General features: G+C 49.0%; 1 protein-coding gene across 8 annotated transcripts in view; it reads left to right on the top strand.

Annotated features, from left to right (window-relative positions):
• LOC144502412 (ral guanine nucleotide dissociation stimulator-like) overlaps positions 1-27,770 on the top strand; it is a 301,219-nt gene that overhangs the window by 70,045 nt on the left and 203,404 nt on the right. For all 8 annotated transcript variants that reach the window (XR_013499336.1, XR_013499339.1, XR_013499340.1 and 5 more), the window contains exons 2-9: positions 12,451-12,561; positions 15,698-15,891; positions 16,611-16,682; positions 18,251-18,444; positions 20,614-20,735; positions 21,513-21,728; positions 22,589-22,692; positions 25,170-25,254. Coding sequence is in view for 3 of the 8 variants with exons in the window: in XM_078226289.1 (XP_078082415.1) it covers positions 12,451-12,561; positions 15,698-15,891; positions 16,611-16,682; positions 18,251-18,444; positions 20,614-20,735; positions 21,513-21,728; positions 22,589-22,692; positions 25,170-25,254 (1,098 nt within the window). In the remaining 5 variants the exon portion in view is untranslated. The remainder of the gene's footprint in view (positions 1-12,450; positions 12,562-15,697; positions 15,892-16,610; positions 16,683-18,250; positions 18,445-20,613; positions 20,736-21,512; positions 21,729-22,588; positions 22,693-25,169; positions 25,255-27,770) is intronic.

The raw sequence follows: 27,770 nt of genomic DNA, 5'->3' as shown, positions 1-27,770 counted from the left end.
GACTCTCCGGTCAATGCGTTTCCTCCTCCCCGTTTGAAGTCCTGATTCAGAGGCAGTGTCTGGAGTCGGGAAATCAACAGGAATTATATATCCAGCCTCCATTGGAAGCCGATTCCCCAATGTCCCCTTCCGCCACCCCCCCCCCCCCCCCCCCCCCCCCCCTTCACCTCCTGCCACCAAACCCTCTGTAATTAAAGGGAGCCTTTGAATATTTTTAAGAAGTCTCACAACACCAGGTTAAAGTCCAACAAGTTTTATTGGGAATCACGAGCTTTCGGAGCACTGCTCCTTCACTCACCTGATGAAGGGGCAGCGCTCCGAAAGCTCGTGACTCCAAATAAACCTGTTGGACTTTAACCCGGTGTTGTGAGACTTCTTACTGTGCCCACCCCAGTCCAATGCCGGCATCTCCACCTCATGAATACTTTGAAGGCAGAAGTGGATAGATTATTGGCAAGTGGGGGGGGTGAAAGGTTATCGGGGTCGGCAGGAATGTGGGGTTGAGGTTACAATCAGATCAGCCATGGTCTTATTGAATGGGGGAGCAGGGCTCGAGGGGCCGACTGGCCTCCTCCCACTCCTTGTTCGTATGTTCATAGGGATGTAATGTTCAAATCAACTCAACGAATGGGCAGCTCACAGAGATCTGACTGTCCCCTGGAGACCAAGGCCGGAATTTTCTGGTTGTTTACCCCCCGTGGGAACTTCTGGTCCCGTCGACAGCGCAGCCCCCGCTGCGGGTTTTCCAGCTGGCTTGGGATGGATTCAGTGGGAAATCCCAGCAGAAGGTCCCGCCACTGCTGAGCAGTGCGCTGCATTCCACCGGCTACGTCCTGTCGCAGTGTGACGCTTTCTCACATTTCCAAAACGCAGCCACCCTGTCTACGCGAGGTCGCCAGTTTAGGCCAGTGTTGGGTGATGAGTCCTAGTGGGCGTGTGGCGTGACTGGGGCAGCCCGGAACCCGTACCATTGCTGCAAGGAAATGGGAAAGAGCTTTGTCAAAGTCATTTTCATCAGGGCCCAGGGACACTTAACCACCTCGTGTGCAGTAAAATTGGTTTAGATTGCTGTTTACCAACCATGACAACACCTCTTTAAAAGGATATTTACAGAACTGGCTGAACCTTCTGAACAATTAGATGTGTTTGCTTTTGTGTATCTGTGTATGAGTGCGTGTGTGTGCATGTTTATGTGCCTATGTATGTATGTGTGTGTGTGTCTTTCTGTTTGTGTGTGTGTGTGTTTCTGTGTGCGTGTGTGTGCCGGTGTGTGTGTCTCTCTGTGTATGTCTGTGTCTCTGTGTGCGTCTATGCGTGTGTGTCTGTGTGCATGAGTGTCTCTGTGTGTGTGTCTGTGTGCATGTGTGTCTCTGTGTGTGTCTCTGTGTGTCTGTGTGCGTGTCTGTGCGTGTCTGTGCCAAATGAACCTTGACCCTCCCTACCAAAGAGAAGTTACTCTCTCTTCCTGTCTCTTCAATCAGTAAAGCGTTGTCAGCAAGCCAAATTCGGCCTGCAGTTAACAAACACCCTGTTGCTGTTCTGTTGGAAAGGAATTCACTGGAATAGGCACAGGAAGAATGGGCTGGAACAAATGAGCTGTTTTATCTGGGCGCAGAGCGCTGCAGATTCACTGCTGTGCTGGCTGCTACCTCGGTAAATAACCGATTCACAATGCAGAGCTGGGGGTGGGGGAATGGCGAGATGAATACCGCTCTTGTCAGCAACGGTTCCGCCCTTGCTGTCTCCTGAGTGTGTCAGGAACTGGCTGCAGCCTGTTTCAACGTTAAAGGAGCTCTTAAAGGGACAGAGTCAGCTACCTGGAGGGGAGAGGGGCATAATGGAGAGAGTAGAGGCGCCCAGAGGACATTGTGAAATCTGGGTGGAGATTAGCTTTGATGTTCTTCCTTTGCACACACACACATACACACACAACATATGTACATCACACAGACACAGACGCATGCACATGACACACATGCACAAGGATGCACACGGCACACATCACATATATACACCATGCACACAACACACACACACACATACAAATGCCACACATGACACATGCACACTACACATGCACACTACACTTGCACACTACACTTGCACACAGACACTCACGTGCACACAGACATACACACAGACACACACACGCACACAGACACACACTCATACACACACAGACACACACACATGACACATGTACACGACACACACACACACCTTGAAATAGCGAGCTAATATTCACTGTTTCCCTCACCTGCAGCTTTACAGCCTCTGAGATCTCTTTTGATAACTGCCCACGGCCCATGTCGATCCATAGGCATCTCTCTTCATTAAACAGAGAGAGACAATTGGTTATAGATTGAAAAACCAACACTCCACATCAACCATGGGATAAGATAAGGAGGCGGGTCTTCATGAACTACCACTTCAGGATCTCTGCGCTCCTTCAATTCTGCCCTCTTGACTATTACTAATTATCTTTGCTTCTCCCCACCGGTGGCATGGGCTCCGGAATTCCCTCCCTAAATCTCAGCGCCTCCCTAACTCTCTTAAAGCCAAGCGCTTTGACCAAGCTTCTCCTTTGTGTTTGACAGTTGCTCCAGTGAAGGACGGATTACTGTGCTAAAGGTGCTGTATAAATGTAAATGGTTGTTGGCTCAGCTAGCTAAGAGGAACGAGCCCTTGGCTATGTCACTGGAGTTTCCTGACACAACGGGGCAGCAGAAAGCGGGGTTGGAAGGGACGAAAATTGGAAGGAAAGAAATTCCCTGTCAGACCATCCTCCGGCTCCACAGGTGGAGAGAGATCGGACAGAAAGGCAGAAGGGTTTGTGTTTATGGAAACCTCACTAGGGCGAGACTGGAATTCCCCGCCCGAGATCAACGGAGATTTCCATTGCTGGACCCTCGCCTGCTCCGATTCTGGGCGGGCAAGGTGGAAAAGTTCCGGCCATAGAAACTAGAAGCAGGAGGAGGCCATTCGGCCCTTCGAGCCTGCTCCACCATTCATCTTGATCATGGCTGATCATCGAATTCAATATCCTGCTCCCCCCCGCCCCCCCCCCCCCCCGCCCTGCTCATCCCTTGATCCCTTTAGCGCTAGGGGGGACAAAAAAGAAGGATCTGTCCTTCCTTCACACTGCTACATCAATAAACAAGCTGCCTGCGTTATGAGAATGCTCCTTTCTTTCTCGGCACATTGGAGCCTGTTCCAGAGTGACTGTCATTCATTGTATTGTCAATTCATTGTATCTCATTGACACCGGCCGCACCCCTCGGCTACAAAGCTGCAGGGCGCTTCCATTTCTTTCTGTGTCCCTGCCTCGGCCTATCTGTCAGGCCCATGCTGAACAAGATGACAATACACGATTGAGTGAATGAGGGTTGTGAAAGTCAGCTCTGATAGACCCGGTATTGTGATCAGCAACTGTTAGTGCCATCAGCCGTGTGATCTGGGCTCTTCGGACAGCGAGCAGAGATTATTGCAGGACATCAAACCAGGCATTAATAGTGCAATTGTGAATATGAATTTGTGACTTGATAGTAATTGAGAAGAGGAGTCTTGGACGAGATTAATTTTCTCTCATATAAAAGCAAAAATACTGTGGACGCTGGAATCTGAAACAAAAACAGAAAATGCTGGAAAATCTCAGCGGGTCTGACAGCATCTGTAAGGAGAGAGAATAGAGCCAACGTTTTGAGTCTGGTGACCCTTCATCAAAAAAGTTTATTAATTAGTGTTTATTAATTAGAGAGAGGCAAACTTTAAGGACTCATTGCCAAACAGTTGGAGCTGCAGTAAAGTATAGAACATCCTTACTTTTCTCGCAGTTAAATCAGTTCTTCTCAAATCCTCACTTTTCCCATTAAGGTTTATTGATAAGTGTCACAAGTAGGCTTACATTAACACTGCAATGAAGCTGCAATGAAAATCCCCTGGTCGCCACACTCTGACGCTTGTTCGGTTACACTGAAGGAGAATTTAGCATGGCCAATGCGCCTAACCAGCACGTCTTTCAGACTGTGGGAGGAAACCGGAGCACTCGGAGGAAACCCACGCAGATACAGGGTGATGACCCTTCGTCATCACTTATTGGGCACTTTTAGCACTTTTAGCAAAGCTCTGATGGCACGGTGGCACAGTGGTTAGCATTGCAGCCTCACAGCGTCAGGGACCGGGGTTCGATTCCCAGCTTGGGTTACTGACTGTGTGGAGTTTGCACATTTTCCCTGTGTCTGCATGGGTTTTTTTAGCACGGCCAATCCACCTAACCTGCACATCTTTGGACTGTGGGAGGAAACCGGAGCACCCGGAGGAAACCCACGCAGTCATGGAGAGATGGGCAAACTCCACACAGACAGTGACCCAAGTCTAGAGTCACTCACCTGATGAAGGGGCACTGCTCCGAAAGCTCGTGATTCCATATAAACCTGTTGGACTTTAACCTGGTTTTGTGAGACTCCTTACTGTGCCCACTCCAATCCAACACCAGCATCTTGACATCAATCTCTGAAGATTGACAACTTTATTGGCATGGATCTAATGTTCCATCTTCTATCGGCTACAGGGAAGGGTGAAATAATCACCCAGAATCATTGCTCCCCGTTGCTTCTACTGATGAACTCAATCCTAAGGCCTTGTTTCTGTAATTCCCACACTGGTCAGTACAGAAGGGTCCATGGTTAAACCCCCTGTGCTGTCCCAACTACCTGATCCTAACTGGGGCACTTGGTAGTTCAGGACACTGCAAATTATCTCAGCATCTTTGGACAGTGGAAGGGAAATGCTGACCCTCTGATACTTGCTCCTCTGATCCCTTCACCGGCAATGTTTCCTGTCTATGCTTACACACAATGAATGAACCTTTGGTAAAAGCAGCAAGGGACCTGTGGACCGTAGACTGCCAAAAAGGAGAGTATGGGGAAGTCTTCACACCTTCATAGGGGTGACCCGATCGAGGTGTACAAGATTATGAGAGACATGGACAGAGCGGAAAGCGAGCAGCTGTTCCCCTTAGTTGAAGGGTCAGTCACAAGGGGACATAGGTTCAAGGTGAGGGGCAGGAGGCTTAGGGGGGATGTGAGGAAAATCGTTTTTACCCAGAGGGTGGTGAGGGTCTGGAATGCGCTGCCTGGGAGGGCGGTGGAGGCGGGATGCCTCACATCCTTTAAAAAGTACCTGGATGAGTACTTGGCACATCACAACATTCAGGGCTATGGACCAAGTGCTGGCAGATGAGATTAGGTGGGCAAGTTACGTGTTTCTCATGTGCCGGTGCAGACTCGATGGCCCGAAGGGCCTCTTCTGCACTGTGTGATTCTATGATACATACCAGTCAATCTGTAGAATTAAAGTGGAAAGCACTGTTTTACATTGACAGGAAATGAATGCTTAATTTTCTGTTGAAAAGATCGATTTGGAGAGTAAATATTTATTGTAGCCATGGTGTCTCATCTGGCAAGGTCTCAAGGGACTGAGATGTGAGGCAGTGAAAATATTGTAGAGGTCCTTTCATGAAAGATCTGACCTCAAAGGAAAGAAAACAAATTTATTTTATCATTAGCTGAAGATGTTGGATTGGATCTGTCACGTGTGTGTGTGTGTGTGTTACTCTATGTGTGTGACTCTGTGTGTGTCTGTGACTGTGTGTATGTGTGTGACAATGTGTGTGTGTGACAGTGTGTGTGTGTGTGTGTGTGTTTGTGGGTGTGTGTGTGAATGTGTTTGTGGGAGCGTGTATACGTGTGTGTGAGTGTGTTTATGTGCATTTGCGCGCATATATCTGTGTGTGTCATAGAGGTTTACAGCATGGAAACAGGCCCTTCCACCCAACTTGTCCATGCCGCCCCTTTTTTTAAAGACTAAGCTAGTCCCAATTGCCCGCATTTGGCCCATATCCCTCTATACCCATCTTACCCATCTTACTGTCTAAACACGTTTTAAAAGACAAAATTGTACCTGCTTCTACTACTACCTCTGGCAGCTTGTTCCAGACACTCACCACCCTCTGTGTGAAAAGAATTACCCCTCTGGACCCTTTCGTATCTCTCCCCTCTCACCTTAAACCTATGCCCTCTACTTTTAGACTCCCCTACCTTTGGGAAAAGATATTGACTACCTAGCTGATTTATGCATGTGTGACTGTGACCATAGTTGTGTGAGTATGTGAGACTGTGTGTGACTGTGTGTGACTGTGTGTGTGTGTATTTGAGACTGTGTGATTGTGTGTGTGTGTGTGTGTGTGTGTGTGTGTGTCACTGTGTGTGTGTGTATTTGAGACTGTGTGATTGTGTGTGTGTCACTGTGTGTGTGTATGTGAGACTGTGTGTTTGTGTGTGCGTGTGAATGTGTACGTGTGTACATGTGTACATGTGTATGATTGTGTTTCTGTACGTGCATTTGCGCACATATGTCTGTGTGTGTACGTGCGTGTGTGTGTGTTTGTTGAGTGCTGGATGACTGAACGAATGGAAATTGTAACCATAGTAATCATTCCATAAACCAAAGCCGGAAAAAAATCCAATAAATATCATCATTGCATAATGTGCCTTTCCAGAAATGTTCTGGTTCACCAAGCGGCGAGACTCAGACTGACTGCAGATATCCAGCTCCTCGTCACTCCCCCTTAGAATCTCCTCAAAGCCTTTCAAATGGAGTCACTCTGACATCTGTAACCACAGCTGTCAGCTTGTGCACAGCAAGATCCCACAGATTAACAAAAAACCACCCAAGCTCAAAACATCCCTTCTTGGTTGAGGGGATAATGTTTGCCAGGAGACCGGAAAACTCTCTGCTCTTTTTCTGAACGGGGCAATGAGAATCTTTTTAAGAAAGCCAGTGGGTCAGTTTAACATCAGATCTGAAGAAGCTGGGGACCTGCGGCAGTGTGGCACTCCCTCAGCACTGCACTGAAAGCCAGCTGAAGATTTGTACTGAAGTTGCAGTGTGAGGTTGAATCTTCTTGAATCGGGGGAAAGTGCGAGTTGGTGCTGGAAGTGCCACAGCCAATTTACGCACAGCAAACTCCCAACACAGGAATGATATTAGGGCAAGATCAAGGTGGCACGGTGGGTTAGCACCGCTGCCTCAGAGCGCCAGGGACCCAGGTTCGATTCCGGCCTTGAGTCACTGTCTGTGCGGAGTTTGCACATTCTCCTCATGTCTGCGTGGGTTTCCTCCGGGTGCTCCGCTTTCCTCCCACAGTCCAAAGATGTGTGGGTTAGGTTGATTGGCCATGCTAAATTGCTCATAATGTCTCAATATGTGTAGTTTAGGGGGGTTAGCAGGGTAAATACATGGGGTTACGGGGATAGGGCCTGGGTGGGATTGTTCTTGGTGCAGCCTCGATGGGCCGAATGGCCTCCTTCTGCTCTGTAGGGATTTTTTAAAAAATGATGTTAATTAAGGGATCAATATTGGCCAGGGCACCGGCCTTCTCTGAAATCCAATCTCCATCCCCAAGGAAGGAGATGGGACCTTGGTTTGGTCTCTCATCTGCAGATCACAGTGACAGCGCAGCACTCCCTCGGTACGGCACCGGGTGTGGCAGCCTGAATGTGGGTGGCATGGTGGCACAGTGGTTAGCACTGCGCCAGGGACCCGGGTTCGATTCCGGCCTCGTGTCACTGTCTGTGTGGAGTTTGCACATTCTCCCCGTGTCTGTGTGGGTTTCCTCCGGGTGCTCCGGTTTCCTCCCACAGTCCAAAGATGTGCAGGTTAGGTTGATTGGCCGTGCTAAATTGTCCCTTAATGTCCGAGAGACTAGGAGGGTAAATACCTGGGTGTTTACCAGGATGTTGCCTGACATGGAGGGGCTTAGTTATGAGGAGAGATTGGGTAAACTGGGGTTGTTCTCCCTGGAAAGACAGAGGATGAGGGGAGACTTAATAGAGGTATATAAAATTATGAAAAGCATAGATAGGGTGAACGGTGGGAAGCTTTTCCCCAGGTCGGTGGTGACGTTCACGAGGGGTCATAGGTTCAAGGTGAAGGGGGGGGAAGTTTAACACGGATATCAGAAGGACATATTTTACACAGAGGGTGGTGGGGGCTGGAATGCGCTGCCAGGCAAGGTGGTGGAGGCGGGCACACTGGGAACGTTTAAGACTTATCTAGATATGAACGGAGTGGGAATGGAGGGATACAAAATAATGGTCTAGTTTGGACCAGGGAGCGGCACGGGCTTGGAGGGCTGAAGGGCCTGTTCCTGTGCTGTATTGTTCTTTGTGGGGTTACGGGGATAGGATCTGGGTGGGGTTGTTGTTGGTGCAGGCTCGATGGGCCAAATGGCCTCCTTCTGCACTGCAGGAATCTATGATTCTATGTGTAGCCAGTTTAAGTAAAGGCGTACACGGTTCACCCTTCCTTCACCTCTGGATTACTGACATTGAGTCGTGAGCTCACGTGTGCAATGGCTTGGGATGTTTTACGACCTGACGGGCACAATATCAATGCAGTTTGTTGTTCTCCAGAGTAATCTGCTGGTTCGTAAACTGGGTATTATTCCCTCACCCGGCCACGGTGCGGTTATTTGTTAAAACCGGGGAGAGCAGGATGGTGAGTCGGCAGCCATGACGCATCCCAGCGAGGGGGAACTCCCCCCCGAGTCACATGAACCACACGGACTGAGGGTAAAAATAAACGAGAAACCCAAATATAACTGCCCTGGGAGGAGGGGTGGCAAAGGGGAAGTATTTGTGTCATTTCATCAGCTCTCTGTGTGGTGCTGATTTAGTGGAAGTTCTTTGCGGTTGCGACAGTGTCAGAAATGACTGAGCTGCAAAGACTCAGCAGCCATGGAACTAGCAACCGCACGCACTTTCGAAAAGTGGAAGTCCCAGTCAGGGAACTTGTGCCGTACGTGGTCAGCAGAATAAAATTACACCAAAACCAAGAAAGGAAAGAAAAAGTGCAACTGGTCACTCTCAGATTGCCTCCAACTCTGTCTTAGTTCCCTTTTCCCCTCTTTTCATAGAACTATAGAATTCCGAATGAGTCCATTTGGCCCATTGAGTCTGCGCCGGCCCTCCGAAAGAGCACTCTACCTTGGCCCACTCCCCCAGCCCTAACCCAGCACAATTTGCCATGGCTAATCGTCCTAACCTATACATCTTTGGTCACTAAGGGGCAAGTTAGCATGGCCACTCCACCTAACCGACACATCTTTGAACTCTAAGGGGCAATTTAGCATGGCCAATCCACCTAACCTGCACATCTTTGGACACTTAGGGGCAATTTACCAAGGCCACTCCACCTAACCGACACATCTTTGAACTCTAAGGGGCAATTTAGCATGGCCAATCCACCTAACCTGCACATCTTTGGACACTTAGGGGCAATTTAGCATGGCCAATCCACCTAACCTGCACATCTTTGGACACTTAGGGGCAATTTAGCATGGCCAATCCACCTAACCTGCACATCTTTGGACACTTAGGGGCAATTTACCATGGCCAATCCACCTAACCTGCACATCTTTGGACACTTAGGGGCAATTTAGCATGGCCAATCCACCTAACCTGCACATCTTTGGACACTTAGGGGCAATTTAGCATGGCCAATCCACCTAACCTGCACATCTTTGGATACTTAGGGGCAATTTAGCATGGCCAATCCACCTAACCTGCACATCTTTGGACACTAAGTGGCAATTTAGCATGGCCAATCCACCTAACCTACACACCTTTGGACTATGGGAGGAAACCAGAGCACCCAGAGGAAACCCACACACGCTGGGAGAATGTGCAAACTCCACACAGACAGTCACCCAAGGCTGGAATTGAACCCAGATCCCTGGAGCTGTGAGACAGCAGTGCTAACTACTGTGCCACCATGCCTCCCCTTGAGCGAGGTATTGGATACAAAAGGGTTTCAATGATAGCACACCTACTCAAGCTAACAGTGAATTGCTTTCCCAGTTATTTCTATAATGCCTCATGCAAGGTGGCTGTTAATACATGTGCGGAGTTGTTGCTATATCAGGTATAGAATCATACAGCACAGGACACCATTCAGCCCGCCATACCTCCTTGTTAGAGTTTGTACTCTCACTTGCTCGTTCTTTCCTCCTAGCCCTGTCTTTCATTCCCTTCTTCCCGTATTCATCCAATTCCCTTTTGAAAGTTATTACTGAATCTCCTTCCCCTTTCCCTTTGAGGCAGTGGTTTCCAGACCAAAAGAATTCCCTGTGTAAACAAGATAAAGATCCTCTGCATCTGTGTTCCAGTTCCTCGTTGCAGCGGCTGTGTTTATTATCATTATCCAGTGAAACGCAGAGGCTGCGAACTGACCCTCCGCAGAGGACTCCCTGCAAGACAAACATCACCGTTAAGAGCTGGGAATTTCCTTTGGTGTCCTCGATTAGATTCACCCCCTCAACTCATATCAGCGGAGCCAAATTAACCGGTTATTTATCTTACTGACAACAGTGGGAGACACCAGGCACAGAGTGTTTGCTGCTTTCCCCAGATAACTGACACTCAACACAGTGTGAGATGTTTCAGTGATGTAAATGTTCAGTTCCACAACTCATTCACCCAGTGAAGTTTGCTGTTGGTTTTTATCACAGATGGTGCATCGTTTAGTGAACTCTTAATTTGTATGTAAGGAAAAGGCCAGAATTAGAAAAGAGATTGCCCCGAGACTTTCCACTCTGACAGGAGACTGCTCCTTGACTTGTTGACGGAGTTCACACAAATCGCACCCATTCATAACATAGGGGCGGCATGGTGGCACAGTGGTTAGCACTGCCGTCTCACAGCACCAGGGACTCCGAGTTCAATTCCTGGCTTGGGTCACTGTCTGTGTGGAGTTTGCACATTCTCCCCGTGTCTGTGTGGGTTTCCTCTGGATGCCCCGGTTTCCTCCCACAATTTGAAAAATGTGCTGATTAGGTGCAATGGCCGTACTAGATTCTCCTTCAGTGTACCCAAACATGCGCCGGAGTGTGGCGATGAGGGGATTTTCACAGTAATTTCATTGCAGTGTTAATGTAAGCCTACATGTGACTAATAAATAAATCAACTTTATAAATACACCATTCTAACTAAAAATATAAAGGAACATAGAAATTAGGAGCAGAAGTGCGCAAATTAACCCTTCGAGCCTGCTCCGCCATTCAATCAGATCATGGCTGATCTCTCCCTGGTCTCAAACCCACCTGTTCCCCATCTCCCCTTATCCCTTTTTTAATTAGAAATCTATCTATCTCCTTTTTGAAACCATCCAACGATTCAGATTCCACCGCGCTATGGAGTCGCAAATTCACAAATTCACCACTCTCTGCGAGAAGTAGTTCCTCCTCATCTCAGTGTTAAATCTACCGCCTCTCAACCTATATCTGTGACCTTTTATTTATTCATTCATGGGACGTGGGCAGCGCTGGCTGACCAGCATTTATTGCCCATTCCTAGTTGCCCTTGGAGGGCAGTTGAGAGTCAACCACATTGCTGTGGCTCGGAGTCACATGTAGGCCAGACCAGGTAAGGATGGCAGATTTCCTTCCCTAAAGGACATCAGTGAACCAGATGGGTTTTTCCGACAATCGACAATGGTTTCACGGTCATCAGAATCTACGGATGATCATAAAACCATTGTGGATTGTCGGGGAAACCCATCTGATTCCCTTTAGAGAAGGAAATCTGATGTCCTTACCTGGTCTGGCCTACATGTGACTCAATTCCCATTCTGAATTGGCCAGTTAAGCCACTCAGTTCAAGGGCAACTACGTTTGGGTAACAAATGTTAGGCTTGCCAGCATCGCCTGCATTCCCATGAAAGAATACAAAGAACTGTAACCTCATGTGGCTAAAAGTTGGATCCATGACCTCAGTACTTTAATTCTACCTCCAGCCAACAAAAGCAGCAGGTCATAGCGTTCTGAGTTAGTTGTTAGCCACTGACTAAAGAACAAAGAAAATTACACACAGGAACAGGCCCTCCACGCCTGCACCGGCCATGCTGTCCGACTGAACTAAAACCCCCTACCCTTCCGGGGACCGTAACCCTCTATTCCCATCCTATTCATGTATTTGTCCAGACGCCCCTTAAAACTCACCATCGTATCCGCTTCCACTACTTCCCCCGCAGCGAGTTCCAGGCATCCACCACCCTCTGTGTAAAAAAACGTGCCTCGTACATCTCCTTTAAACCTTGCCCCACGCACCTTAAACCTATGCTCCCTAGTAACTGAATCTTCCACCCTGAGAAAACGTTTCTGACTATCCACTCTGTCCGTGCCTCTCATAATCTTGTAGACTTCTATGTGCAACAAGTGGTCAGAACAAGCTGTGCCTTTTTTTCAAATGCTCCAGCAAACTTTGACATTCAAACCGGGCGGAGGAGGTGAAGCACAAACGCAACTGAGTGGCTCAGGCCTCAATGGGCTGGCCCCAGTGTGACTATTCGGCCGTGGGGGGAATCACACTCACTGCTCTATTTCCCTTGCAGAGCGCTGCGCAGGAGATTGGCGAGGAGACCGAAGATGGTGCCATCTACACGATAACGCTCAGGAAAGTTCAGGTGCATCAGGCAGCGAGCAAAGGGCAGCGATGGCTTGGGGTAAGCAACGGCCGGTCACGGACAAACCCTGCAGCACCGGGGGGTGGGGGGAGACCTTCCTACTCCCACACCTTGGCTTACGTGCCCCCATTCCCACCACTATCCTTACAATGCAGTTGACATTGTTTGTGTTAAATATTTTGACATCAAGGGGGAAATTTTCCCATTCTGCCCGCCACAGGGTAGGGAGAGGTGGGATTGGACCATGCAAAGGCTCGTTGACCTTGCGTGGGATTTTCCGGCCATGGGGGCGAGTGCGGCTGGAAAATCCCGCCCCGATCATAGGATCCCCAAAGTGCAGAAGGAGGCCATTTGGCCCATCGAGCCTGCACCTATAACAATCCCACCCAGGCCCGAACCACATAACCCCACCTATTTACCCTGCTAATCCACCTGATACTAAGGTGCAACTTAGCATGGCCAATGCACCTAACCCGCACATCTTGGGACTGTGGGAGGAAACCGGAGCACCCACGCAGGGTGGGTGGAAACCCAGGCAGACACGGGCAGAATGTGCAGACTCCACACAGTGACCCGAGGCCGGAATTGAACCCGGGTCCCTGGCGCTCTGAGGCAGCGGTGCTAACCACTGTGCCACCCGTGCCGCCCAGGTCTAAGTAAAATTAGAGAGCTTTGAATGAACGGTGTTTCTGTCGAGCTTTGCAAAACCTTGGGACCTCCTCAAGTGCTTTACCGCGAATCCAGCGCGTTATTTGACACCCTTTGGAAGGTGGGGAATGCGGCAGCCAATTTATGCACAGCAAGACTCCAAAGACAACAATCAAATTAGGTGACCAGATATCTATTTATGGCTGAGTTTGAGGAACAGGCACTCGGAAAACTCCCCTTCCCTTTTCTGAATAATTAAATCTAGCACACCCTCCCGAGAACGCAGATGGTGCCTCCTTTTAACCTCTCATTGAAAAGACGGCACCTCCAACACTGCAGCACTCCCACTGTACTGCACTGGAGTGGGCAGCACGGTGGCACAGTGGTTGGCACTGCAGCTTCACAGCGCCAGGGACCCGTGTTCGATTCCCAGGTGACTGTGTGTGGAGTTTGCACGTTCTCCCCGTCTCTGCGTGGGTTTCCTCCGGGTGCTGAGGTTTCCTCCCACAGTCCGAAGATGTGCGGGTTGGGGTGGATTGGCCATGCTAAATTGATCCTAGTTTCAGGTGGACTAGCTAGGGTAAATGCATGGGGTTATGGGGATAGGGCCTGGGTGGGACTGTGGTCGGTGCAGACTCGATGGGCTGAATGGCCTCCTTCTGCACTGTAGGATTCTATGATTCTATGGAGTGTCGGCCTGTCAGTGCCACGATTCACATGTTAAAAACAGCCCTGTAGTCCTCGCTAGAAATGCACTGCTGATTGAGCAACTTTTCCACCCCACGCACATGTGGAAAGTCCCCAGTTACGCCTCTGGCATCTTTCCAAAGGTTCCGGGTGCTGGCACACGAGGCTTCATTGTGAGTGCCAGCAGGGTATTGGGCCATTCAGGAGTCACGTTAATCAGTCCACACCCGCGTTGGCGCGGGCACCTCAACACTAGGGGCATCACTGGATGGCAATCAGGAGTAGAATGGACGGATGGCCAGTTTCCTTCCTCCACAACCCAGAGTTACGCGTCCAATATCAGCACTGGCTCCGTGGACAGAGAGACTCCTGCCTGAGAGGGTTGTGGATTCAAATTCTACTGTAAGAACTTCTCAAACTCTTAATTTCTGCTTGCGGCCTCTGGCTTGTCACAGGGCACAGAGTCCTAGAGCTTTACAGCACAAAAAAAGGCCCTTCAGCCCATCATGTCCGTGCTGGCCATCAAACACACATCTACCTAATCCCATTTGGTCCATAGCTTTCTACGCTATGGCGTTTCAGTGCTCATCTAAATGTTGTGAGGGTTCCTGTCTCTACCACCCTTTCAGGCAGTGAGTCCCACATAGAACCATAGAATTCCTACAGTGCAGAAGGAGGCCATTCAGCCCATCAATTCTCACCTGTACATCTTTGGACGCTAAGAGGCAATTTATCGTGGCCAATCTGCTTAACCTATGTATCTTTGGACGCTAAGGGGCAATTTACCATGACCAATCCACCTAGCCTACACATCTTTGGACACTAAAGGGCAATTTAGTATGGACAATCCACCTAACCTACCCATCTTTGGACACTAAAGGGCAATTTAGCACGGCCAATCCACCAAACCTGCACATCTTTGGACTATGGGAGGAAACCGGAGCATCCGGAAGAAACCCACGCAGACACGAGGAGAACATACAAACTGAGGCTGGAATTAAACCCAGGTCCCTGGCGCTGTGAGGCAGCAGTGGTCCCCTGCCACTGCCCACTGGGTGAAAAACGCTTCTCCTCACATCCCCTCTAAATCTCCTGCCCCTTACCTTAAATCTGGTTAGGGCAATACGCGCATCAGAGTATTGTATGTGTGCGTGGGCTGTGTGTTCCTTGGCAACAGACACATCCCCAATTGCTTTGAGGGAATAGTGGTCCGCAGGGAGTGCTGCAGTGTTAGAGGTGCCATCTTTCACTTAAGACATTAAACCTTTCCAAAGAGTATATGGGAGTTTCTGCAGTACAATTGCAGAATAGAGTGAGGGAGTTGTTCTTGGCCAACTTTTAATCCTCCTACCCACACCTGAGACAATCTACCTGCTCATTATCCACACGCTGTGCGTGGGAGCTAGCTACGCACAAAATGGCTGACGTATTTCCAGTATTACAACAGTGACTTCATTAATTGCCCCTTCAGCTGTTAGGCACTTGATGATGCCCTGTCTTACCACGGAGACATTGGAGATTAGCTTCCTCAGAAAAGGCAGAACATGAAGCCCTGTATTAGTTGCTAATAGTCAACCACTCCCTGGGTAAACTCCCCTGAGTCATCAAGGGAGCTTCTTTTAGGCTACTAATAATATTTTATCTTTGCTTGTGCTGTACAACAATGGACAAGGAACTCACATTGTACCAGACAACCAGAACAGCAGTGGGAACAATGTGCTCACTTTTGTTCGCTTGCGAGTTTGGGAGCAGAATGTCCCGCCCCATGGTTAAGCTGCCTCTAAACCTGGCAACCACCCAGGTCACCACCACGTGCGCTTTTCTTCCCTCCCTTTTCCAGGTAGACAGTGAGTCAGCGATGAACCTGTATGAAACGTGTAAAGTGCGGACCATCAAAGCCGGGACGCTGGAGAAGCTCGTGGAGTACCTGGTGTCCGCCTTCAGAGGCAACGACTCCACCTACGTCACCATCTTCCTCTGCACCTACCGGGCCTTCGCGTCAACCAAACAGGTGTTGGACCTGCTGCTGAACAGGTAGGCGGACGTCAGAAGCAGCAGATCGAACCTGCGAGGAAATACTGAACAGCCGAGGTGCTCTAATCACCGGGAAAGGAGAACTAGGGTCCATCAATATAAGATCGCCATTAATAAATCCAAACTTCTTTACCCAGTGATATAGAGGCAAAATCCTGCGGATACTGGAATCTGAAACACAAACAGAAAATGCTGGAAAATCTCAGCAGGTCTGTGGAGAGAGAATAGAGCCAATGTTTCGAGACTGGATGACCCTTTGTCAGAACTCTGGGGTCATCCTGATGAATGGCGGAGCAAGCTCGAAGGGCCGAATGGCCTCCTCTTGCTCCTATCTTCTATGTTTCTATGTTAAGTAGGGTAGTTGGGGGAGGGGGGTGTGGGGGGGTGTGGGGACAGTTTAGTATTGCTGAGATTGGAGTTGGGAATGGTGGGGGGGTTCATGACTGTTCACTGTCCCTTTAGGTTGCCTCGATTCTCTACTGAGTGATTTGAGTGAGTTTTCCGATGGTACACTATACCCTGGGAATGTCAATGACCCCATGTCCTGGACTAACTGACCCAGTTTGGTCCCGGGCTAAATTCTGAGACCTTTGGGCTCAGTACCATAACTGACCCAATACGAACCGCACAGACCCCATTAGAAACCAGACTGACAGGATCGGAAAACTCCACAGTCCTTTCCTTCACTCCTCTGTAATAACCTCTCCCGTGTCTTACAGATATGGAAACTTACATCAGCTGAATGGAGATGTCTCCAAACTCACACCAGACGACAAGGTGGAATTGAAAAAGTAAGGGCTTCTTACGTTGGTAATTCTTGCAAAGAGTCATTGATGGCCAGAATATTGGGTAACGAGGGTTCAATGACGTGTTGTCTCCTCAAAGGGACGGTGCCTCCAGGGTTGGATCTTTCTCTCTGGGCGGCAGAGTGGTGCAGTGATTAGTGTTGCTGCCTCACAGCGCCAGGGACCCGGGTTCGATTCCCAGCTGGGGTCACTGTCTGTGTGGAGATTGCACGTTCTCCCCGTGTCTGCGTGGGTTTCCCCCCGGTGCTCTGGTTTCCTCCTACAGTCCAAAGATAGAACATAGAACAGTACAGCACAGAACAGGCCCTTCGGCCCACGATGTTGTGCCGACCTTCATCTGAAACCAAGATCAAGCTATCCCACTCCCTACCATCCTGGTGTGCTCCATGTGCCTATCCAATAACCGCTTAATGCGCGGGTTAGGTGGATCGGCCATGCTAAATTGCCCCTTAGTGTCGGGGGATTAGCTAGGGTAAATGCGTAGGGTTATGGGGAGAGGGTCTGGGTGGATTTGTGGTCGGTGCAGACTTGATGGGCCGAATGGCCTCCCTCTGCACTGTAGGGATCCTAAGGCTTATACATCCTGCATTGTGATGAAAGTTCTCATTCCTCTGCACATCTTCACTGTGACAGTGGAAATCTGCCAGCATGATTTGACATCAGTAGCACGCTTCACATAATTTTGGAAGCCATTTGTATCTAACTGACCTTTGTAAATAAATAAAGAACTACACATTAGGGGCCTAAAGGTAGATAGATGGATGCCCTGAAAATCACGGGGAGGCGATGGCCTAGTAGTATTGTTGCCAGAAAATTAATCCAGAAACTCATCTAATGTTCTGGGGACCCGGGTTCAAATCCCGCCACGGCAGGTAGTGTAATTTGAATTCAATAAAAAATATCTGGAATTAAGAATCTACTGATGACCATGAAACCATTGTCGGAAAAACCCATCTGGTTCACTAATGTCCTTTAGGGAAGGAAATCTGCCGTCCTTACCTGGTCTGGCCGACATGTGACTCCAGAGCCACAGCAATGTGGTTGACTCTCAGCTGCCCTCCAAGGGGATCTAGGTATGGACAATAAATGCTGTAAGAAGTCTCACAACACCAGGTTAAAGTCCAACAGGTTTATTTGGTAGCAAATACCATAACCTCCTCTGTGACACAACCTGGTGTTGTGAGACTTCTTACTGTGTTCACCCCAGTCCAACACCGGCATCTCCACATCAATAAATGCTGGCCAGCCAGTGACACTCATGTCCAATGAATGAATAATAAAACAAAACTGGGCTTTGTTTATCGTTGGGGCAGAAGGAAAGACTGCAAGGTCTTCCTCAGGAGGTTTATGAGGGTAAGAGTGGACTGTAGTCAGTGTGGAAGGAAAGTGCATGGTGATGGACTTCCTCCCTCTGTGCGAATGTCCGGGTCTCCTGTACAGTCTCGCCTTTATCCCCGATACATTGGAGACACGGTGCCCAATGCTCAGTTGGAATATTGGCAGAAACCATTGTGTAGATTAGTGTTTACGAGCATCCCACTCTCTTCTTTCAGCACCATTTCATCCATCCTTGGCGCCTGGCTTGATCAGTATTCGGAAGATTTCAGGAAACCGCCGGACTACTCCTGCCTGAAGCACCTGTACACCTACATCCATCAGATGTTTCCGGGTTCCGATCTGCAACGTCGCGCCCATAACCTCCTCGGCACATTCCAGAGGCACAAGGAACCAGAACCTGATCAGGATGGTAGGTGTCACCCCCCACTCCCACTCCTCTCCCCCCCCACACCCCCCCAACCCCATACACCATCCACACAATCCAAACTTAACCGAGATTCTCCAGCCCCCATCAACCTCCCCCCCCCAGCAATTTTCCCGGCAGTGGAAGGCAGCGCGCCATTTGCTGATGGCGGGATCCTCCAGTCCCGTCGACGTCAATGGGAATTCCCATTGAAGAAGGCTCCACGCTGCCGGGAAACCCGGCGGCAGAGGGTGCACCGCCGGGGGGACTGGAGAATCCCGCCGGAGTGAACGGCCAGAGAATTCGGCCACTGTCTCCAGCTGCGGCTCAGCGAATGGCATTCCTGCCTCTGAGTCACGAGGTTCTGGATTCAGCTCCCACTCTGTGACATAAGCACAAAATCAGGGCCTACCCTCCGAGGGAGTGCTGCACTGTCAGGGGTGCTGTCTTTTGGAGGTGACGTTAAACCAACAATCTGTCTTCCCAGGTGGGTGTAAAATAATCCCATGCACCTGTTTGAAGCAGAGTGGGAGAATTGCCTCTCTTGCCCTGACCAATGTTTATCCCTCCGTCAACATCACACCTGATCAGATTGCTGTTTGTGGGATCTTGCTGTGCACAAATTAGTTGCTGCGTTTCCCACATTCCAGCAGCGACGGCACTTCAGAAATACTTCATTGGCTGTAAAGCACTTTGAGACATCTGCTGATCATGAAAGGTGCTATATAAATGCAGATCTTTCCTTTCCTCCTCAGGTACAGTTCTGCTGCGGTAGTTGGCAACATTCAGTACCTCAACGCTTATATCCATTTATGCACAAGATCAGTCAATCATAGAATCCCTACAGTGCAGAAAGAGGCCATTCAGCCCATCGAGTCTGCACCGACCATAATCCCACCCAGGCCCTATCCCTCTAACCCCATGTATTTACCATGCAAAGCACCCCTGACACTAAGGGGCAATTTTAGCATGGCCAATCCATCTAACCCGCACATCTTTGGAATGTGGGAGGAAACCGGAGCACCCGGGGGAAACCCACGCAGACACGGGCAGAACGTGCAAACTCCACACCGACAGTGACCCAAGCCGGGAATCGAATCCCAGTCCCTGCGCTGTGAGGCAGCAGTGCTAACCACTGTGCCACCGTGCCGCCCCCATTTATCAAAGAGAAGCCCAGTTAGTGATTGTTACCGGGCTTTTACAACTGGAAGGGGCACCAAGCCTGATCTTGTACACTGCGTAGGTTAGGGGGATTGGCGGGGTTAATATGTGGGTTTAGGGGGATAGGTCAGGGGGTTGCCTGGGTGAGATGCTGAGTCGGTGCAGACGTGATGGGCTGAATGGCCTCCTTTTGCACTGTAGGAATTCTATGATTCTAATGGTTAGTCGGTGATGGCACTGTCTGCTCTGGCTGTTTACATCGTAAGGACTCCCAAACAATTGAACGATAGCAACCTGCATTTATATAGCCGCCTTTCCTACAGTAAAACATCCCGTGATGGTGTGAGTTTCATTAATACTGCATCCCCGGACTTGGCCACAGGATGAAACAAAGACCATGACATATACCAAAAAACAAGATGTGTTGACATATTGTGCTCATGAAGGAGACAGTTTGCTATTGGATAAGAAAGGGCTAAAAGCTATGCGATGATTGGTGGACAATGTATGCAAATGAAGGATGAAAGCGTTGCTCGTTTCTCATTTGCTGTAATTAACTATAACTACTAATTATCCGTATTATCAGGAGGACACCTAGCAGCGCATTGCGCCGAATGTGTGTTCTCCTTGCTAGCAAGTAATAAAAGCTTGGAAGGTTGAGTGCTCTTAGTGCCTGGTGTTGATTGTACCCAAGTCGATTACAGTGCCTAGTGTTATTCGTACCCAGGTATTCTACAATGGGAGCACAATTTGGCACCACGCCGCAGGGTCAGGAGATTTTAGAGTTTAAAACTTTCAAGGAGTGTTCCAAAGGAGGAGAGACAGTTAGCTCGAGGGAGAGAATTGCAGGGCCTTGGGGCCTAGGCAGCTGAAGGCACGGCTGCTAGTGGTGACAAGAGGCCAGAGGAGGGGGACAATCCGATGGTCCTCGAATGTGCGAGTGTGAGTGATGCGGGTGCGCGGAAGGCCTAGTCTTACTGATAGCTAAAGCTGTCCGTTTGTGTTGATTTATAGCGACCGATCACAGCGGCTGCACATTCCCCATGCCGGAGGAGAACGGATTTGAAGATGTAAAGCCCGACTTCCTCTCCTTCGTGGCTAACGTGGTGGCTGAACAGTTCACGTTAATGGACGCGGTGAGTAACGCCAAAAGGCTCGCCACTGATTCTGTAACGGAAAGACCTGAAAGGATGGAGTGCGGCAATCGGGGCCAACACTTCCTTCTGGAGCTCTCAGAGAAGGGTTGTTGTCCTCAGTCTTAGAGTGATTCCACTCACATTGTGTCTCCATTCAGCTTTGGGCAGTTCTCTCTCTTTTCCGCCCAATTGGGTTAAATCCAATGGTAGCTCGTTTGCACGGCAACAACTTTGGAATCCTTCCGCACACGCGGCTCACTCACTCTGCACAAATTCAAAAAAAGATCAAAATTCTATGATCTATCTATTTGCCAAGTTTTCAGTTATAAGTTCATAAGATATAGGAGCAGAATTAGGCCATTCGGCCCATCGAGTCCGCTCCGCCATTCAATCATGGCTGATACGCTCCTCATCCCCATTTTCCTGCCTTCTCCCCATAACCCTTCAACCCATTATCAATTAAAAATCTGTCTAACTCCTTCTTAAATGTACTCTGTCCCAACAACCACCGCACTTTGGGGTAGCGAATTCCACAGATTCATAACCGTTTGGGAGAAGTAGTTTCTCCTCAACTCTGTTTTAAATTTGCTGCCCCTTATCCTAAGACTGTGACCTCTCGTCCTAGAATGCCCCACAAGAGGAAGCATCCGCTCCACGTCTACTTTATCCATACCTTTTATCATCTTGTATACCTCAATTTGATCTCCCCTCATTCTTCTAAATTCCAGAGAGTATAGAACTAAACTAAATAATGAGATTCTTATTTCTGTTACGCAGGAATTGTTCAAGAAAGTCGTTCCATATCACTGCCTGGGGAGCATCTGGTCCCAGAGAGACAAGAAAGGGAAAGAACATTTGGCGCCCACAATTCGTGCAACCGTGACGCAGTTTAACCGAGTTACAAACTGCGTCATTGCAACCTGTTTGAGCGACAAGACCCTGAAACCTCAACAGAGAGCCAAGGTCATTGAGAGATGGATTGAGGTGGCCAGGGTAAGTAAGCAACTGGGCTTACTCAGTGGAAAATGCATGCAGTAACAGTCCAGTTGGAGCTTAAGGCCTACTACACCACAGTAGGAGCCTAAGGCCTAATACATAACACTAGGAGCCTAAGGCCTAATACATCACAGTCGGAGCCTAAGACCTAATACATCACAGTCGGAGCCTCAGGCCTAATACATCACAGTTGGAGTTTAAGGCCTAATACATCACAGTAAGAGCCTATGGTCTAAAATTCACCCTTCCCCTCCAATTAAAGACTCTACACTACACAGACTGCCTTGGTTCAAGAAGGCAGCTCACCATCACCTTCTCAAGGGGCAATTAGGGATGGGCATTAAACACTGGCCCAGCCAGTGGCATCCACATCCCATGAAAGAATAAAAAAGTGATAAACAAACAGAAGAGAAAATGGTACCATGTTTTTAAGCGCCTGTTTATTTTCATCCTGGATCTTGCTCAAAGGAATGTCTTGCAGATTAATCTTTGATTATCAGAGACTCCAGGGACTTGGCAACTCCAGCAGGAGCTCCGTATTCTGTATTTGGTTAGCAACTGGGCCATGCTTGAAATCTAGACAAGAAATTCCTTGAAAAAAGTAAAAGATGCAAGACCCTGCGTTTCTCCATGTCTGCATGGGTTTCCTCTGGGTGCTCTGGTTTCCTCTCACACTCCCAAAAGATGTACAGGTTAGATGGATTATGTGTGGGGTTACGGGGAAGAGGGCCTGGGCAAGATACCTTGTCAGAGAGTTGGTGCAAACTCAATGGGGCCGAATGGCCTCTTCTGCACTGTAGGGATTCTAAAACCTTCCCCCCTCCCTTGTCAGCAGTTTTTCTTTCTCTTCACCACAGGAGTGCCGAATCTTCAAAAACTTCTCCTCGTTACGAGCCATTCTCTCTGCCTTACAATGCAACTCGGTCCACAGGCTGAGAAAGAGCTGGGATGAAGTCTCGAGGTAGGAACGAGATAAAAGATGTCACTGTTACTCATTTGTATTTCTTCTTGCCCTGGTTTCCCTCTCCGTTCTGAGGGTGCTGATTTTGATTTGATTTATTGTTGTCATATGTATTAGTATACGGTGAAAAGTATTGTTTCTTGCACGCTTTACGGACAAAGCATACCGTTCATAGAGAAGGAAAGGAGAGAGTGCAGAATGTAGCCTTACAGTCATAGCTAGGGTGTAGAGAAAGATCGACTTAATGCGAGGGAGGTCCATTCAAAAGTCTGACGGCAGCAGGGAAGAAGCTGTTCTTGAGTCGGTTGGTACGTGACCTCAGAGTTTTGTATCTTTTCCCGACAGAAGAAGGTGGAAGAGAGAATGTCCGGGGTGCGTGGGGCCTTGATTATGCTGGCTGCTTTGCCGAGGCAGCAGGAAGTGTAGACAGAGTCAATGGATGGGAGGCTGGTTTGCGTGATGGACTGGGCTTCATTCACGACCTTTTGTAGTTTCTTGTTGTCTTGGTGCGGTTTATTCTGCTAAATCCCCTCATCCCTACCTTCATTCATATTCAACCTAATCGTAAGGGGAAATGTCTGTGGAATGGGGCTGTCACTGGACCAGCGGTCTGGGCTAATGGACCGAGGACACAGGTTTAAACCCCACCGTAGAAACCCTAATTTGAATTATTAATCTGCAATATAAAACTACTCTCAGTAATGGTGACCATGAAACTACCATTGATTATTTATGAAAACCCATCTGCTTCATTAATGTCCTTTAGGGAAGGAAATCTGCTTTCCTTGTGTTTTTTTTCTCACATCACATTTGGGCGCCAGGGACCCGGGTTCGATTCCCGGCTTGGGTCACTGTCTGTGTGGAGTTTGCATGTTCTCCCCGTGTCTGCGTGGGTTTCCTCCGGGTGCCCGGTTTCCTCCCACAGCCTGAAAGACGTGCTGGTTAGGGTGCATTGGCCGTGCTAAATTCTCCCTCAGTGTACCCGAACAGGCCCTGGAGTGTGGCGACTAGGGGATTTTCACAGTAACTTCATTGCAGTGTTAATATAAGCCTACTTGTGAAACTAATAAATAAACTTTAAAACTTTAATTTTAGACTGTTGCAAATCACTTTATATCTGTGCCGTCTCATTCCCGATCCTTTTACGAGCAGGAATAGTTTATCCCCCATCTGCTCTGTCCATCCCCCTCATGATTTTGAACATCTCCATCAAATCTCTTCCTGACCTTCTTCTCTCCAAGGAGAACAGTCCCAGCCTCTCCAATCTATCCTCATAACTGAGTTTCTCATCCTTGGAACCATTCTTGTAAACCTCTTCTGCACCCTCTCCAATGCATTCACATCCTTCCTGTGGCGTGGCGCCCAGAACTGTACACAACATTCCAGCTGTGGTCTAACTAGTATCTTGCAGAGGTTCAGCCTAATCCCCAAATTGGTCAACCAGCCAGCAATTTTAAATTTGTCAGTAGAGTGCAGGCATTGGTGCTTTAATGGTTTCCATGGAAACAGATTAAATCAATAGTCAGGAATCCGTTGTGGTTTATAATGTGACACATGCAGTATTATATAATAGGAAGGTGAGTATATAGTTCACTGTGTAGTTCCCCAGCTACCCATGAAAATAAACTCAATGAGGCAGTGGACAAGTTGAAAATAGGTCTGTGGCACCTGGGCACAGCGGTTAGCACTGCTGCCTCACAGCGCCAGGGACCCGCCTTCGATTCCGGCCTTGGGTAACTGTCTGTGTGGAGTTTGCAAGTTCTCCCCGTGTCTGCACGGGTTTCCTCCGGGTGCTCCAATTTCTTCCCACAGTCTGAAGATGTGCAAGTTAGGTGGCTTGGCCATGCTAAATTGCCCCTTAGTGTCCAAACATGTGCAGGTTAGCTGGATTAGCCATGGTAAATTGCCCTTTAGTGTCCAAAGATGTGCAGGTTAAGTGGATTGGCCATGCTAAATTGCCCCTTAGTGTCCAAGGATATGCAGATTAGGTGGATTGGCCATGCTAAATTGCCCCTTAGTGTCCAAGGATATGCAGATTAGGTGGATTGGCCATGCTAAATTGCCCCTTAGTGTCCAAGGATATGCAGATTAGCTGGATTGGCCATGGTAAATTGAACCTTAGTGTCCAAAGATGTGCAGGTCAGGTGGATTAGCCATGCTAAATTGCCCCTTTGTGTCCAAAGTTCTGTAGGTTAGGAGGTTTAGCCTTGCTAAATGTGTAGGGTTATGGGGATAGGGCCTGGGTAAATTTTTAAAAAATAGATGGGTTGGTGCAGACCTGATGGGCCGAATGACCTCTTCTCGTTGCGAGAATGATTGTATCTCCTACGTATTCTGTGTACTCAGTCTGGGTGTAGTATAGTTCCACAACCTCTTTGCCTGCTATAATGAATTGACGGATGTGTCATCGTGAACAGGTTTGTTGTGAGAATGTTGTTGTTCTTTAATATTTTGTCCCTTTGATTGTGATTTCACAGAGAGAACTTCCGGATATTCCAGGAATTGTCGGAAATCTTCTCCGATGACAACAACCACTCCCTGAGCCGTGAACTCCTCATCAAGGTGAGAGCTTGCTGTGTGACTTTGAAAGGGCGGCACAGTGGCACAGTGGTTAGCATTGCTGCCTCACAGTGCCAGGGAGCCGGGTTGGATTCCTGGCTTGGGTCACTGTCTGTGTGGAGTGTGCACACTCTCCCCATGTCTGCGTGGGTTTCCTCCGGGTGCTCCGGTTTCCTCCCACAGTCCAATGATGTGCGGGTTAGGTTGATTGGCCATGTTCAATTGATCCTTCGTGTCGTAGAAACCCTACAGTACAGAAGGTAGCCATTCGGCACATTGAGTCTTCACCCACCATAATCCCACCCAGGCCCTATCCCCGTAACCCCAAGCATTTACTCTAGCTAGTCCCCTTGACGCTGAGGGGCAATTTAGCATGGCCAAACCGCCTAATCCGCACATCTTTGGACAGGGGGGATTAGCAGGGTAAATAATGGGTTAGGGGGATAGGGGCCTGGGTGGGATTGTTGTCGGTGCAGGCTTGATGGGCCGAATGGCCTCTTACTGCCCTGTTGGGATTCTATGATTCTAAGTGCAAGCTGTTGTTGAACTTGTCGAGGGTTGTCACTGAACAGGAGTGAATCCCTGACCATAGCCTTTGGTACAAAGTCATCTTAACAGCCTCAGCAAGAAGATTACCAGTGAAAATGAAGAACATCTGGCCTCAGTCATGTTTTTAATAATAAAACCATTTTGCAGAAAGCTCCAGGGTATTGAATGACCGATTTACAGCAGAGCACAAGACCTGAAATGTGGTTAGAAATGAAGGTTACTCAGATTCTTGGAACTAGCAGTACGGTCAGTGTTTTTGTGCTTGTTGTTGATCAGAGTGGCGATCAGATGGCAGGATGTGGTCGGAGGCCCAGTGTTCGGCTAATGACATTCGCAGACACGTTTCTGCGCTCTTGCAGACACCTCTCCCGGGGCTTGCTCTCCTGTAGGCGTCCAGCCGGCCGCCTGAGTGTCAAACACAGACTCTGAAATGGGTTTTCTTGTCAGCGGAGGAGTTACAACCACAGCCCAGTTCCTGGCAAACACCCCAACCCCCCCACCGCCCCCCCCCCCCCCCACCTCCTCCATAACTCTGCAAAGGGGAAAGTTTGCACCGCGACAGATTTTTGATTGTTACTCAACATTGGCCGCTCAGCCCAATCCCAGCCACCGCCTCCCCCCCCACCACCTCCCCCAACCCCACCCCACCCCTGGTCAACCACCCCACCCATGAGCCTCACCACTCAGTTACCTTTGCTCACAGTGAAGTTTGCAAAGTCAGTGGAGTGCCGGGTTTGCGGTGCTGTTCTCCAAGTTGTCGAGTTAGTGATGAAGCGACTTTTAAGGGGCATCTTGACAAATACATGAATAGAATGGGAATAGAGGGATACGGTCCCCGGAAGGATAGGGGGTTTTAGGTCCGTCGGGCAGCATGGTCAGTGCAGAGGACCGAAGGGCCTGTTCCTGTGCTGTAATTTTCTTTGTTCTTTGAAATGGAGAGTCACTCATTACCCTACACCTTCCTGATTTGATTTGATTTATTATTGTCACATATATTAGCATACAGTGAAAAGTATTGTTTCTTGTGCGCTATGCAAAGCACACTGTTCATAGAGAAGGAAAGGAGAGTGTGCAGAATGGAGTGTTACAGTCATAGCTAGGGTGTAGAGAAAGATCAACTTAATGTGAGGTAGGTCCATTCAAAAGTCTGACAGCAGCAGGGAAGAAGCTGTTCTTGAGTTGGTTGGTATGTGAACTCAGACTTTTGTATCTTCTTGCCGACAGAAGAAGAGAGAATGTCCGGGGTGCGTGGGGTCCTTAATTATGCTGGCTGCTTTTCCAAGGCCGCAGGAAGTGTAGACGGAGTCAATAGATGGGAGGGTGGTTTGCGTGATGGACTGGGCTATATTCACAACCCTTTGTAGTTCCTTGCGGTCTTGGGCAGAGCAGGAGCCATACCAAGCTGTGACACAACCAGAAAGAATGCTTGCTATGGTGCAGTCCTGAGAGTCAGGAACAGGGTAACATGTTAAATCAGGGGCATAGGAAGGAAATTGAAAAGGGGGTGGGGTGGGAGGGGGAGTGGCGGCGGTGTGGGGGGGGGGGGGGGCAGTGGGTAAAGGCACAGTCAAGTGTGGTATTGAGTCACATCAAAAAAAGGGTACATGGACTTAATCCCTGGCCTGTGTTCAGTTAACCGATCTTGGGCAGCACAGTGGTTAGCATTGCTGCCTCACAGCGCCAGGGATCCGGGTTCAATTCCAGCCTCGGGTCACTGTCTGTGCAGAGTTAGCACATTCTCCCCATGTCTGCGTGGGTTTCCTCCGGGTGCTCCGGTTTCCTCCCACAGTCCAAAGATGTGCAGGTTAGGTTGATTGGCCATGCTAAATTGACCCTAGTGTCAGTGGAGTAGCAGGGTAAATATGTGAGTTTACAGGAATAGGGCCTGGGTGGGATTTTGGTCAGTTAGACTCGATGATCCGAATGGCCTCCTTCTGTAGGATTCTATGAATCAACAAGGGGCTGTCGCT

This window comes from Mustelus asterias, chromosome 13, assembly GCF_964213995.1.
Source record: "Mustelus asterias chromosome 13, sMusAst1.hap1.1, whole genome shotgun sequence".
Classification (NCBI taxonomy): Eukaryota; Metazoa; Chordata; class Chondrichthyes; order Carcharhiniformes; family Triakidae; genus Mustelus; species Mustelus asterias.
Note: the sequence above shows the minus strand (reverse complement) of the source record. Positions and strands in the feature narration are given on the sequence as shown.